This window comes from Clarias gariepinus, chromosome 1 (assembly GCF_024256425.1).
Source record: "Clarias gariepinus isolate MV-2021 ecotype Netherlands chromosome 1, CGAR_prim_01v2, whole genome shotgun sequence".
Taxonomy (NCBI): domain Eukaryota; kingdom Metazoa; phylum Chordata; class Actinopteri; order Siluriformes; family Clariidae; genus Clarias; species Clarias gariepinus.
In genome coordinates this window covers 9,531,531-9,544,791 of record NC_071100.1, presented here as the reverse complement: position 1 = coordinate 9,544,791, position 13,261 = coordinate 9,531,531, and the positions used below count along the sequence as shown (strand labels likewise).

General features: G+C 38.0%; 1 protein-coding gene across 1 annotated transcript; it reads left to right on the top strand.

The window, feature by feature from the left end:
• The first annotated feature begins 2,777 nt into the window (after window positions 1-2,777).
• Window positions 2,778-12,626, top strand: LOC128524393 (sialoadhesin-like). Its single transcript, XM_053496963.1, has 6 exons — window positions 2,778-4,399; window positions 4,490-4,765; window positions 10,223-10,483; window positions 10,723-10,830; window positions 11,100-11,162; window positions 12,295-12,626. Exons 1-6 carry the CDS (start codon window positions 4,063-4,065, stop codon window positions 12,339-12,341), a joined length of 1,092 nt encoding a protein of 363 aa, XP_053352938.1. The 5' UTR covers window positions 2,778-4,062; the 3' UTR covers window positions 12,342-12,626.
• Window positions 12,627-13,261: the final 635 nt, after the last annotated feature.

Sequence of the window (13,261 nt, the reverse complement as noted above, 5' to 3'; positions counted from 1 at the left end):
TATGAAGAGGAACTCCTCTCAGACAGCAGCAGAGGATCTCGAGGCTCCTACACTATCAGTCCTGCTGCTCGTAATCACACAGGAGTTTATATGTGCAGAGGAGAGAGAGACGGACAGCAGGTTCAGACAGATCGCAGTCGTCCACAGCCACTATGGATCACTGGTAAGGAAAAATGAAACACCTGTGTGCTGGAGTGTTCAATATAGATGTTTAAATAAAATCTAAACATTTACACAGCATTGATTTAACATATGCAAAATCATATCTGTGCAAATGTTTGGTGTAAAACTCTTTATATTCTAACTCCTGAGTGAGGAATGTTTAAGGCAGTTGAAGTGCTTAGCTGGTAGAGGATTATTCTCATTTATACAACACTTTTTTTATTAAATGAGGTATGAATGTGTTCAGAGGAAGTTATGCGATAAAAACACAATCATAATGACACATGAATTATAATGTTGTGTGTTTAAGGTGAATCTCCTCCAGTCTCTCTGATCATCAATCCCAACAGAACTCAACACTTTACTGGTGACTCTCTCTCACTGAGCTGTGAGGACCAGAGTAACTCTACTGGATGGACAGTGAGACGATACACACACAGCGGAGGAGCTACAGATTGTTCACACTCATGGTGGGGATCATTTACAGGATCTACATGTAATATCAGCTACCTCTTAACATCCTACACTGGAGTTTACTGGTGTGAGTCTGAATCTGGAGAAAACAGTAATCCTGTCAACATCACAGTGTATGGTGAGTCTCCATGTAGTGTGTTTACTGTTAAAAAGACATGGAAATGTTTCATTAGAGAATATTAAAGACGCTGAATTTTTTACTCGGGGAACTGTTCAATCAGAGACATTTAGCTGGTTTATCTCAGAAAGGTTTTGAACATGTTCATTAATTGTAATATTACCAGATTAGCCGCTGAATGTCAGTTGAGTTACTGACTCTAATTTACACTTACACAGTTTTCATCCATATCAACACCATTAAACACAGTAAACACTAATTATAGTGTCAGAGTATTATGAAATAGATTTTGTTTAAGTGTAAGATTTGCAGCTTTCAGTGTTGGTTTCAAACAGTTATGGACTCTGTAATTTAGAATATATACAAATCAGCCCTATTCGGATGGGACTAGTTTTCCAAATGACGTTTGAGTTTGGTTTTTTTTCAGACAACGTCTGTCATTTCATGTATGCATTCGGACAGGACTAACATCTCCGTGTTTATTACAACGGTAGAAGTGTCGGTGTTTTACATGTGGGCGTTGCACAAGATCACATGTCCACATCTACATCCATTATTGGTGCGCAAACTTGAATACCAGCATGCTAGTGATAGTACGGTAGCTCAGATCTACTCCATGGGGACGTCGCTTAATGGAGTTGTAACGTCAGCACTAGAACCTGCAGCAGGTACTTACAGTATAATGGTGGCATCAGTCCTCGTTGATTATCCTGTGATGATGACTCAGACCTTCTGAGCTTGGTGCTTGGCAGAAGACAGGCATTATATTACTAACTTAAAGTGTAATAAATAACAAAGATGCTTAGGGCAAATGTATCAGGGTAAACATTTTAGTTAGGAAATTTATATACAAATATTTCATTACAATTACAGTATTTAATTATAATGTTGATATATCGGTACATCACTGTATTATTGGGGTATTGATGGCTCAGTGGGAGGTTTGTCATCTGCCATGTGTAAGGACCTGGTTTGATTCCCATCCAAACCCTAACCACTGGATACAAAGGCTTATTTTTTATTTTATTTGCTCTTTTCTATCTGCATATTATAAAGTAGTGCTAAGTGTGTTTAAAGGAAATTGTGTTAGCTTGTGTGACTACTGTATGAGTGTTTTTACACTTATAACTTTCATTTTTTAAATGTTCAGACCTAAGAAAACTGTTCTTACCAACTCAAGTAAATTAAAATAATGTGAGGATTCTTAATAAATATATAACACGACTGTTCATCCTGCTTCTGTAATTCTAAAATAAGGCATATAATATAAAATTCAATTAAAATAATTTGTCATCTGTAGAAGGTGAGATGTCAAATGTAAAACAGTTGTACGTTTATTAGAGAGTTTCGCTCTCTTATGTGACACACAAACCTGCGCGATTTCCTGTGTAACAGAAAGACCACGCCCAGTACTGAGTGTATCTCCACAGAGCTGGGTGACTGAAGGAGACTCAGTGACTCTAATCTGTGAGGTTACAGACTCCTCTACAGACTGGACATTCAGCTGGTACAGACATGTTCCCTACAGATACAGTTATGGACGTATCAGGTATAAAGAGGAACTCCTCTCAGACAGCAGCAGAGGATCTCGAGGCTCCTACACTATCAGTCCTGTCACTCGTAATCACACAGGAGTTTATATGTGCAGTGCAGAGAGAGACGGACAGAAGGTTCAGACAGATCACAGCGAATCACAGCCACTATGGATCACTGGTGAGGAAAAATTAAACACTCGTGTGCTGGAGTGTTGAATATAAATGCATAAATTAAATCTTAACATTTATACAGCATTAATTTAACATATGCAGAATAGCTGTGTCTAATGTTTGGTATAAAACTCTTTATATTCTTCCTCCTGAGTGAGGAATGTTTACGGCAGGTAAATAGCTCTAAGCACTGGTAGATGATTATTTTCATTCGTACAACACTGTTTAATTAAATAGTGTGTGGCTGTCTTCAGTGCTAATTCCATAACCAGTTGTGTGACTCATGTTTAAGGTGAATCTCCTCCAGTCTCTCTGATCATCAATCCCAACAGAACTCAACACTTTACTGGTGACTCTCTCACACTGAGCTGTGAGGACCAGAGTAACTCTACTGGATGGACAGTGAGACAATACACATACAGTGAGGGAGTTTCACCTTGTTCATGGTGGGGATCAGTTACAAAATCTACGTGTAAAATCAGCTCCCTCTACACATCCTACACTGGAGTTTACTGGTGTGAGTCTGAATCTGGAGAAAACAGTAATCCTGTCAACATCACAGTGTATGGTGAGTCTTCATCTAGTGAGTTTACTGTTAAAGGGCAATTGAAATGTTTTATTATGGAATATTCTTGATTCTGAGTTTTCAAATAGGAGAACTGTTCAATAAGAGACACTAACTATAACTGGTTTATTTCAGTAAGGTTTTGAAATTTCTGAATTTTCTCTAATTGTAATATTACCTGAAGGTAATGACATGGAAAAATAAATTCATGCTTTATTCCCCCTGAATGAAGCAGGCAATGACTTCCAGATTCAGACCTACAGTTGATCCTTGGTGTTTAAAATAAATTGTTGATCTTCACATACAGTAGTTACTTGGTTTTAGAGAAATGAAAAAACTACTAAACAAACAAAACAATATAAAATTAACAGATTTCCTTCCTTTACTTGTCCAGGTCTAGATAGCTAGCAAAGAAAACTCTCCTATCAAGCATAACTAACTTTTAAAACAATATAACTAACAAAAAACATGCATAACAGATTCCCTTCCTTTACCCATTCACTTCTGGTTACCCAGGAAAGAAATTTCTTACATCAATCATAGCTAACTCTAAACAAACAATTCACACAAACAAACAAGCAAGAAACAAATCTTTCACATTTTTTGTACTTTCACAATTACTGTGAGATTGTAAATAAACTCCACGTCCCTGATAAAGGCATAGTAATGTGCAGTGTTGTATGTTATCAGGCTCTGCTGCTAATAACATTACAAAGCCGTTAACAGATCTGCTCCATGGTGACATCTCTTAATGGAGTTATAAGGTTTTCTTTATTACTTTCTTACATGTTTAGTATTTTTTATTATTCCTTTCTTTTTGTATTTTCTGTGAGGTATGAAATGATTTTTATGTATGAAGTAAATCTACAGATATAAGTACAGTATATTTGTGCATTTCCTGTGAATGGGCATTGATGTCTCAGTGGTAGGTTTCTGGAAGGGCAATTCGGCGTAAATCCTGTGCCAAGCTGTTTTGCGGATCGTATGATCCACTGTGGCAACACCTTAACAAGAGCAGCCAAAAGCTTAACAAAAACATGTGTATTTCCTGTGTAACATGGATAGGGCCCGTATTGAGTGTATCTCCACAGAGCTGGCTGACTGAAGGAGACTCAGTGACTCTAAACTGTGAGGTTACAGACTCCTCTACAGACTGGACATTCAGCTGGTACAGAGTGGTTATCTACAGGGAAGGTTATAGACATATCAGGTATAAAGTGGAACTCCTCTCAGACAGCAGGAGAGGATGTGGAGGCTCCTACACTATCAGTCCTGCTGCTCGTAATCACACAGGAGTTTATACGTGCAGAGGACAGAGAGACGGACAGCAGGTTCAGACATATTACAGTCTTCCACAGCCACTATGGATCACTGGTGAGGAAAAATGACAACACTTTCGTAAGTAGGTTATGCTATAAAAACACAATCATAATAACATGTAAATTATAATGTTGTGTGTTTAAGGTGAATCTCCTCCAGTCTCTCTGATCATCAATCCCAACAGAACTCAACACTTTACTGGTGACTCTCTCTCACTGAGCTGTGAGGACCAGATCACTGGATGGACAGTAAGACAATACACACAGAGTGTGGGAGTGCTGGATTGTTCACACCTGAGGTGGGGATCATTTACAGGATCTACATGTGAAATCATCTCCCTCTCCACATCCTACACTGGAGTTTACTGGTGTGAGTCAAAATCTGGAGAAAACAGTAATCCTGTCAACATCACAGTGCATGGTGAGTTGTTTTATTATGGAATATTGAGGATTTTGCATTTCCAACTAGGGGAACTGTTTAACTAATAATACTTATCTGCTTTATTCAATTTCAATTCAATTTTATTTTATTTGTATAGCGCTTTTAACAATTGGCATTGTCCCAAAGCAGCTTTACACAATCAAAAGAATTAGTTAAGTTTGTATGGAATTTGAACGTGTATGAATCAAAATGGTCAGTTTGTCCCTGGTGAGCAAGCCGAGGGCGACAGTGGCAAGGAAAAACTCTCTGAGCTGGTAATAGGAAGAAACCTTGAGAGGAACCAGACTCAACAGGGAACCCATCCTCATCTGGGTGGAACAAAAAGCAGGAATTGATCCATATTTATACTGTGTGTTAGTTGGCAGGCAGTTCAGTATAACAGTTGATGTTAATTGATGTTAATATGGAGTCCGGGTAGTTATTGAAGACCCAGGTAGACTTGTAAGAAGTTCCAGTCCTGAACTATCGAACTGTCAAGTCCTCAGAGAAACAGCTGCCAACACCAGTCGAGGCCAGAACTGTCTTCTAGGTAGAGAGAACGACACAAGACGCATCCCAAAGGGACACACGGGGCATCCATGTGACCAGAAGTGGGGCACCAGGATGGGTCAGACAGGTCCGGAGGGCAGAGGGAGTCTGGATCACTGGCAGCTTAGGAATGACATGTGTAGCTCGACAGACAGAGGGAAGGAGAAAGAGAGGGGGAGAGAGGGAAGAGAAAGAGTGGGAGAGAGAGCAGAAGAGAAGAGATAACAGTTAGGCCTGGTCACAGTCATATAATGTATAATGTGAATGTATATTAACTGTAGAGTGCAAGCAGAGACTCCGGCAGGACTAACTATGACAGCATAACTAAAAGGGAGAGCCAGAAGGAAACAACGACATGAGGGCTTCCTGAGATGAAAGCAAACAATCACCTCACCGTCAGCAAACCTGAGTGATCAATGAGAGTGAGGAAGACAGCATCCAAACATACCAGTTCACCATAATACTCTACGTCCATGAGTCCCCCAGATCTGCTCCTTTACCCAAGACAAATTTATTTATAAAAATGCTTGATTAAATAAATAGCTTTTTAGCCTGGACTTAAACACTGAGAAAGGAATGACAGGAATGTTTTGAAAATGTTATTTTATTGTAATATTACCAGAAGCCAGCAACCGAATGTCAGTTTAGTTTCTTTCATCAGCCGAATCAGCTACAGAAGAGGAGATAAGATACTAAATGAAGCTGTAATGCAACTCTATGAACTCTAATGAACTTTAGTTTTATATTACCTATCTAAATAGTTTATCTCCAATTCAACACTACTAAACACAGTAAGGCCTAATGAGTCTCATAAATAAATTAAATAGATTCTGTTCTAATAAGTGTAAGCTTTGCAGCTTTCCATCACTTTTGGTTTTAAATAGTTACTAACAGTTATTAATGTCTTTCAGACATTCCCACCAAAATAACTAAAATTCACCCAAATGAGCCAGTAACATATTTTAACTATAGGAAAATATTAATGCTTTTGCAAAATATTCAGTTTTTGAAATACAGTTTTATGCAAAATGTAGGCACCCCATGATAAATAACAGATATTGGTAATTTGTTTTGATTGAAAGATGTTAACACAGTCTCTCTTGGAAATGAAAAAAAATGCACAATATTTTCAGCAAACATTGATGCATAGTTACTTCATATGCCATAAATTGAGCATAAAAAAAAACAATAAATAAAAACATTATTATTATGGCACTGTGCAGAGTTTCAGAGTCTCAGATTATTTTTTACAAAGTTTCTTAATCATCTCATTAGACCTGATGCATGGCAACAACTGTTATTAGTAAATAACAATGATGTAAACTTTAAAGCACTTTTGGTAAGTCGCTCTGGATAAGAGCGTCTGCCAAATGCCTAAATTTAAATGCCAATTTCAAAGCTTTACAAATACTTTGACTCTTCAAACCTTGTGCACACACTTGCGGATACTCAACAACCATGGGTTCCTCTAAGCAGCTGTGTAAGACTCTGAAAATGAAAGTTATTGATGACCACAATGCAGGAGAAGGCTACAAGAAGATAGCAAAGCATTGTCAGCTTGCAGTTTCCACAGTGAGAAATGTAATTATAGTAAGAGATGGCAGTTCAGGGGAACTGTGGAGGTCAAGATGAGATCTGGAAGCCCCAGAAAACTCTCAGAGAGAACTCCTCGTATGCTGGTCAGCAAGACAGATTAAAACCCCCATTTGACTGCAAAAAAAACGCAGGAAGATTAAGCAGACTCATCAGTGGTGGTGCACCGTTCCACTGTGCAGCGATGCTTCTACAGGTAAGACCTTGATGGAAGATTCAGCAGAAGAAAATCTAGCTTCAGAAGTATGCAACAGAACATCTACAGAAGCCTGATGTGTTTGAAAACAAGTGCTGTGGACTGATGAAGTTAAAATAGAAATCTTTGGCCACAATCAGCAAAGACATGTTTGGAGAAAAAAAAGAGCAGCATTTCATGAAAAGAACACCTTGTCAACTATTAAGCATCGCGGCAAATCTTTTATGCTTTGGGGTTGCAGTGGCACAGAAAACATTGCATGGGTGTAGGGAAGAATGGATTCCACTAAATACCAGCAAATTCTGGAAGGAAACATCACACCATCTGTAAAAAAAAAAAAGCTGAAGCTGAAAAGAGGATGGCATCTATAATAGGACAATTATCCTAAACATACCTCAAAATCCACTATGGGATACCTCGAGACGCAAGCTGAAGGTTTTGGAATGGCCATCATTAAAATATCTTAAAAGAGCTGCGCATGCAAGACGACCAAAGAATATTACAGAAATTGAAGCCCTTTGCAAGGAAGAATGGGAGAAAATTCCAAGTACAAGAATTGAAAGACTTTTAGCTGGCTATAAAAAGTGTTCGCAAGCTGTGATATCTGCCAGTGGAGGTGTTCCTGATGTGATTATGTAGGGTGCCCAAACATTTGCACAGTGCCATAATAATGTTTTTATTTATACTCTTTAATTCATGACATAAAAAGTAACTATGCATCAATGTTTGCTGAAAATATTGTGCATTTTTTTTCCATTTCCAAGAGTTCAAGTTCAAGTAGTTCAAGTAGGCTTTATTGTCACTTCAACCATATACAGTTAGTACACAGTGAAACGAAACAACGTTCCTCCAGGACCAAGGTGCTACATGCAACATAAACTTACAACATAAATTAACAGAGAAGCTAAACTAGCTAGCTAGGAGGCCTAGTTAGCTGGCTAGCAGAGACAAGACAGATATTCCTAACATAAATTACAACATAAATTAACAAAAAAAAAAAAAAAAAAACTAACTAAAAAGACTAACTAACTAAAAGACTATCTACAGGTTTTTTTTTTTTTTTTCCCAGACAACAGACAACAACATAAAGTGCACGTGCAAATGTGCAAAACGAGCAACAACAAAGTGACAGTGCGACGACAACGACATATCAGAACATAAAACATAAGACATAAAATATGGTGTTGAGGTAGTAAAAAACATAGCAGCAAGAATTGGTATTTGTGCAAAAAAGTAATGAATATTGTGCAGAAGAGATAAACAGTGAGGCATTTACAGATGTGTGTAGGATAGTTTGTGTGGGTCAGTGTGTCTGCGCTTGTGTTGATTTGTCAGTCCAGTCACAGTGTTTTGATGTATTGATGTAGTTGAGTTGTAGTAGTTAAGCTGAGTGATAATGTTTGTGTGTGTGTGTGTGTGTGTGTGTGTGTGTGTGTGTTTATCAGTTCAGTCCCTTTTTGTTGAGGAGATGGATGGCTTGTGGAAAAAAGCTGTTGCACAGTCTGGATGTGTGTGCCCGAATGCTTCGGTACCTTTTTCCAGATGGCAGGAGTGTGAGGTGTGTGTGATAGGGGTGTGTCCGATCAGCCACAATGCTGTTGGCTTTGCGGATGCAGCGTGTGGTGTAGATGTCTTCAATGGAGGGAAGAGAGACCCCAATGATCTTCTCCGCTGTCCTTACTATCCGCTGTAGGGTTTTGCGATCCGATATGGCACAATTCCCAAACCAGACAGTGATGCAGCCGCTCAGGATGCTCTCGATAGTCCCTCTATAGAAGGTGATCAGGATCGGTGGTGGAAGCTGGGCCTTTCTCAGTCTTCTCAGAAAGAAGAGACGCTGTTGGGCTTTCTTGTGTAGGGAGCTGGTGTTGAGGGACCAGTTGAGGTCCTTCTCCAGGTGGACACCCAGGAATTTAGTGTTTTCGACAATCTCCACAGAGGAGCCGTTGATGCTCAGCGGAGAATGGTCGCCTCGTGTCCTCCTGAAGTCAACAACCATCTCTTTTGTCTTGTCAACATTCAGAGACAGGTTGTTGTTGTTGCACCAGTCCGTTAGCCCCTGCACTTCCTCTCTGTACGCTGACTCGTCGTTCTTGCTAATGAGACCCACCACGGTTGTGTCATCAGCAAACTTAATGATGTGATTTGAACTGTGTGTTGCTACACAGTCGTGAGTCAGCAGTGTGAACAGCAGGGGATTGAGCACACAGCCTTGTGGGGCCCCAGTGCTCAGTGTGGTGGTGCTGGAGGTGCAGTTCCCGATCCGTACTGACTGAGGCCTTCCGGTCAGAAAGTCTAGGATCCAGTTGCAGAGGGAGGTGTTAACATCTTTTCAATAAAAAAAGAAAAATCATTATAATCTGTTATTCATCAAGGGGTACCTAAACTTTTGCATAAGACTGTATATACAGTATGAGGTCATGGTTGCTGCTTACTGGAAAAGAAACCTTTGCTTTTTTTTCTACACGAATGCCATTGTAACTGTCGCACTTACACCGTGTAGTAAAGTCCAGTAGCCCAACAGACACCGAGTTACCCTCCCTGCTGTGTTTTATAGTGCGGAGAGAAGGCCGGGATAATTAATGGAGATAGCTCACCAGCCGTGCCAAATTCCTCGCCCCCGCTCCTTTGCGCACCTGCAGAAGGTGAGGCCGTCTAGCTAGTGAGCTTTGAAGTGAATGAGCTTATGCTGTGACAGACATGTTTATGTATATAATATTTAACATATATTTATATTTATAGCAACTATACACAGCAAAAAAGAAACACCCTCTGACTTTCAAGTGTTTTTGCTTTCAGTAAACTAAATGTGTAAATATTTGTATGAACACTAAAAGAGTCAACACCATAAGACATAAACTAAAAATGTTTCACAATGTGTCCCTGAATGAAGGGAAGCTCAAAATCAAAAGTACCAGTCAGTATCTGTTTGAAAATACTATGTCTATATGTTTTTGTTTTTTGTTGTTGTTTTGAGAAATATATGGTTTTACACTATCTTATATGGTAAATCAATTCTTTTAAATCATTGTCACTGCATGTATAAATAAATATTTAGGTTGTAAGTGTTTGTGCTGTACAGTACATGTTAGATATTTTGTTTTGTACATGTGTTCTAGAAGGTGATGTGATCCTGGAGGCTCCTGTCCATCCTGTGACTGAGGGACATCTTCTGACTCTACGCTGTTTATATCGCAACACAACGTTCTCAAACCTCCGAGCTGATTTCTATAAAGATGGATCAGTTCTCCAAACACAGACTACAGGAGAGATGATCATCCATAAGGTCTCAAAGTCAGATGAAGGTTTCTACCACTGTAAACTCTCAGAGAGAAGAGAGTCAGAGACAAGCTGGGTCTCAGTCACACGTGAGAAATCAGGTAAATATTTATTTAAATTAAACTCTGAACTTCCATGTTGAACACAGTGCATTTAAATGAAATTACTTATATTGATACACATGTAAGCATATAATTGCAAAATATAACATGTGTCCACATGCTGACCTGTGTGTGTGAGAGTGTGTGTGTGCTAGTGAAAAAAAAAAAAATGTTTGTGTTAAAACTGTGTTTATATCTGTACAAAAAAATGTTATGCTTATTATTTTACTCAACGTCAGGTCCATCATATGTAAAACCTCCCATCATGTTGATCGGTAGTGTAGTGATGGCCTTCTCATGTCTACTGGTGACCATCATTCTGCTGTTTAAATGTTACAGAGCTCAAGGTGAGAACTCTTTCAGAATGTTTCACATCCTTAAGTTGAAGTGACCAGCCTCCCCTCCACCAAGTTTTTTCAATATTTTACATAGACTATATAATGTAAATATGATATACCGCACACTCCAGTATCAGGTAATGGTAGCACTCAGGTGTGAGGATCTTTACGTGGACGGAGCCATGGGTACCCTCTAGTATAGTATAGTATATAAACAAAATTTATTATCAACAGATTTTGATTCCTTTGTTTATTTTTCCATTATCTTGTTTGTCCAGCATATAACCCTCAGCACTCGGTGGAACTAACGTTCTACAACTCACAGAGCTGGCAACTGACAGGTAGTGACCTACAGTTAATGTTATTATTATGGCTGAAAGTAGTTTTATATTCTTATTGGTATTAAAAGTTAAGAAGAAGTGGTGGACAGTCCTGTAAATCTTATAGGTTTCTCTTTATGTATCCACTTATTCTGTTTTAGCTTAAAGCCTCAGATAACTAACACTTCTGGGGTTGAACACCAAATAATGAAAAATGGAAAGCTGATTCACTCTGTAGAGTTTAGTATCCCTTGTCCCACACACCAAGTAGTGCCCATGTTCAGGGGTTATTGATTGTTAGAACACATGTGAAGCAGTTGAGTAATACATATAGTTAGATGTCACAGTGATGTTATGGCATACATCAATACTCATGGAATGCCTCTTATCCAATCAGGTTACTCAGTGAGAACTAATTGTTGAATACAATATATAATAATACTTTTCTATTATAGTAATAGGTATAAAAAAAATATTTAAAAGGGAGTGATTATAATACCATAGCTGCTTCATAGACAACTTCAAGGCCAGTTAAAGAATAGAGAAAGTCTTTGAAAGTTTTATTTTTTATTATTTTTTTTTTTATGAAAGTCTGCTACCACACAATGCCCTCAGACAGCTAATCAGAGAAAACTTACAACATCTGGTCATACATTTATAAACCCTTTGTGGTCATTATTCAGTGTATGGACAGAAACTCTGTGCCATGTATTTTAAAATGCAATTATCAGGTGTCAACCAAGCAGGAAGATTCAATTGAGAGAACACAGTTTAAATACTGTTATATGAAGTAAATGTTTTACTTAGAAAAAAGTTTGGTGTAAATATTTTATTTCACACTGAGATCATGCAGTTGGTGACAATAGCGCCCCCTATTGAGGGACAAGTCAGTCTCTGCCTGAGTTGAGAGAGGTAGTATGTAATGGAGCAAAAGGACACCCTGATAAGTTGTTGGTAATAATTAATGAAGCAATTCTGACCTACAGTATGTTTATTTTCTCGCACATCTTCTCCAGAAGCACTGCCAATCATAAGCATTAAAACTAACCTTTAAACTGTGTTTAGGATGAGGTCAAATGAAGTTTAGGTACTTTTCTAGTATAAACACCTGGAATAAACTTGCAATGAAATGCTCATTTGTTTTCTTTAACAGCTCAAACTGATGAAGAGAAAATTGAGAATCCAGTTGTGGAGGAGTGAGCAGAGTTACTGTGTAAGAAGAGGAAGTTGTGGTGTTTTCTTTAAGGATAATCGATCGCTTGTATAATAATTATTATTATAATACATTGTTTGCTTTAATGTCAGGCTTGAGTTTATTTAGCTAAAGCCTGCAAATACTGCTAACTGAAAGGAGCGAGAGAAACTAAACAATAATTTAACAATAATAAAACGATAATGTAACATACATATGCATTTGCTGTAGAAGTGGATTTAATTCCAGTATTACAATCGGCACCATAACACCTCAAAGCATTTCATCTTATATTACTTACAACCATCATTTGTTCACTGATGATAATATATTTTTGACATTTTTTTATTAAAACTTGTATTTTTACTAAAAACTTTTTTTTTTCATTTTTAATAATATTAATAATAAAATACAAAAAATAACAACCAAGACATTGTGTGCTTTATTTCTATTACTCAAAACAGATAACTGGATCATGCAGTACAGGAAAAGTGCAGTAAAGTTCAGGAGTAAAGATGGAATTAAACAGTAGTGTTATTACTCTTACTACACACTGATACACTGACTAAAACCACACTGAAAATATTAAAAACAGTTGATGTTTTGGAATTAGCCAGCAGGTTTTCTTGCTGAACGGTCAGGGGTGGCAGCAGGGCCGGTTCTAGACAGGCATATGGGGGGGCAGACAGAAATGTGAAGGGGGCATCATGTGTACACATCATGTTTAAGCACTGTTTTTTTTTTTTTCACTGTACTTATAGTAACAGTATTATCTTTGCTAAATTGTGTTGTTAGTTGCGTCCAAAGCCTTAACAATTCTGTGCCACTTTGTGTTGTCTATCACATAAAATCCAAATAAATTAAATTTGTTTGTGGAGGTAACGTGCCAAAATGTGAAAAAGTTCAAAACTTATAAATACTTTGGCAA

Bases quoted from the DNA above. Each gene is read 5' to 3' on its own strand.
- LOC128524393 (XM_053496963.1), top strand. From the start codon at position 4,063: ATGTGTATTTCCTGTGTAACATGGATAGGGCCCGTATTGAGTGTATCT. The intron at 10,484-10,722 runs GTAAATATTTAT...ACTCAACGTCAG, and splicing joins AGTCACACGTGAGAAATCAG to GTCCATCATATGTAAAACCT. The intron at 10,831-11,099 runs GTGAGAACTCTT...TTGTTTGTCCAG, and splicing joins TAAATGTTACAGAGCTCAAG to CATATAACCCTCAGCACTCG.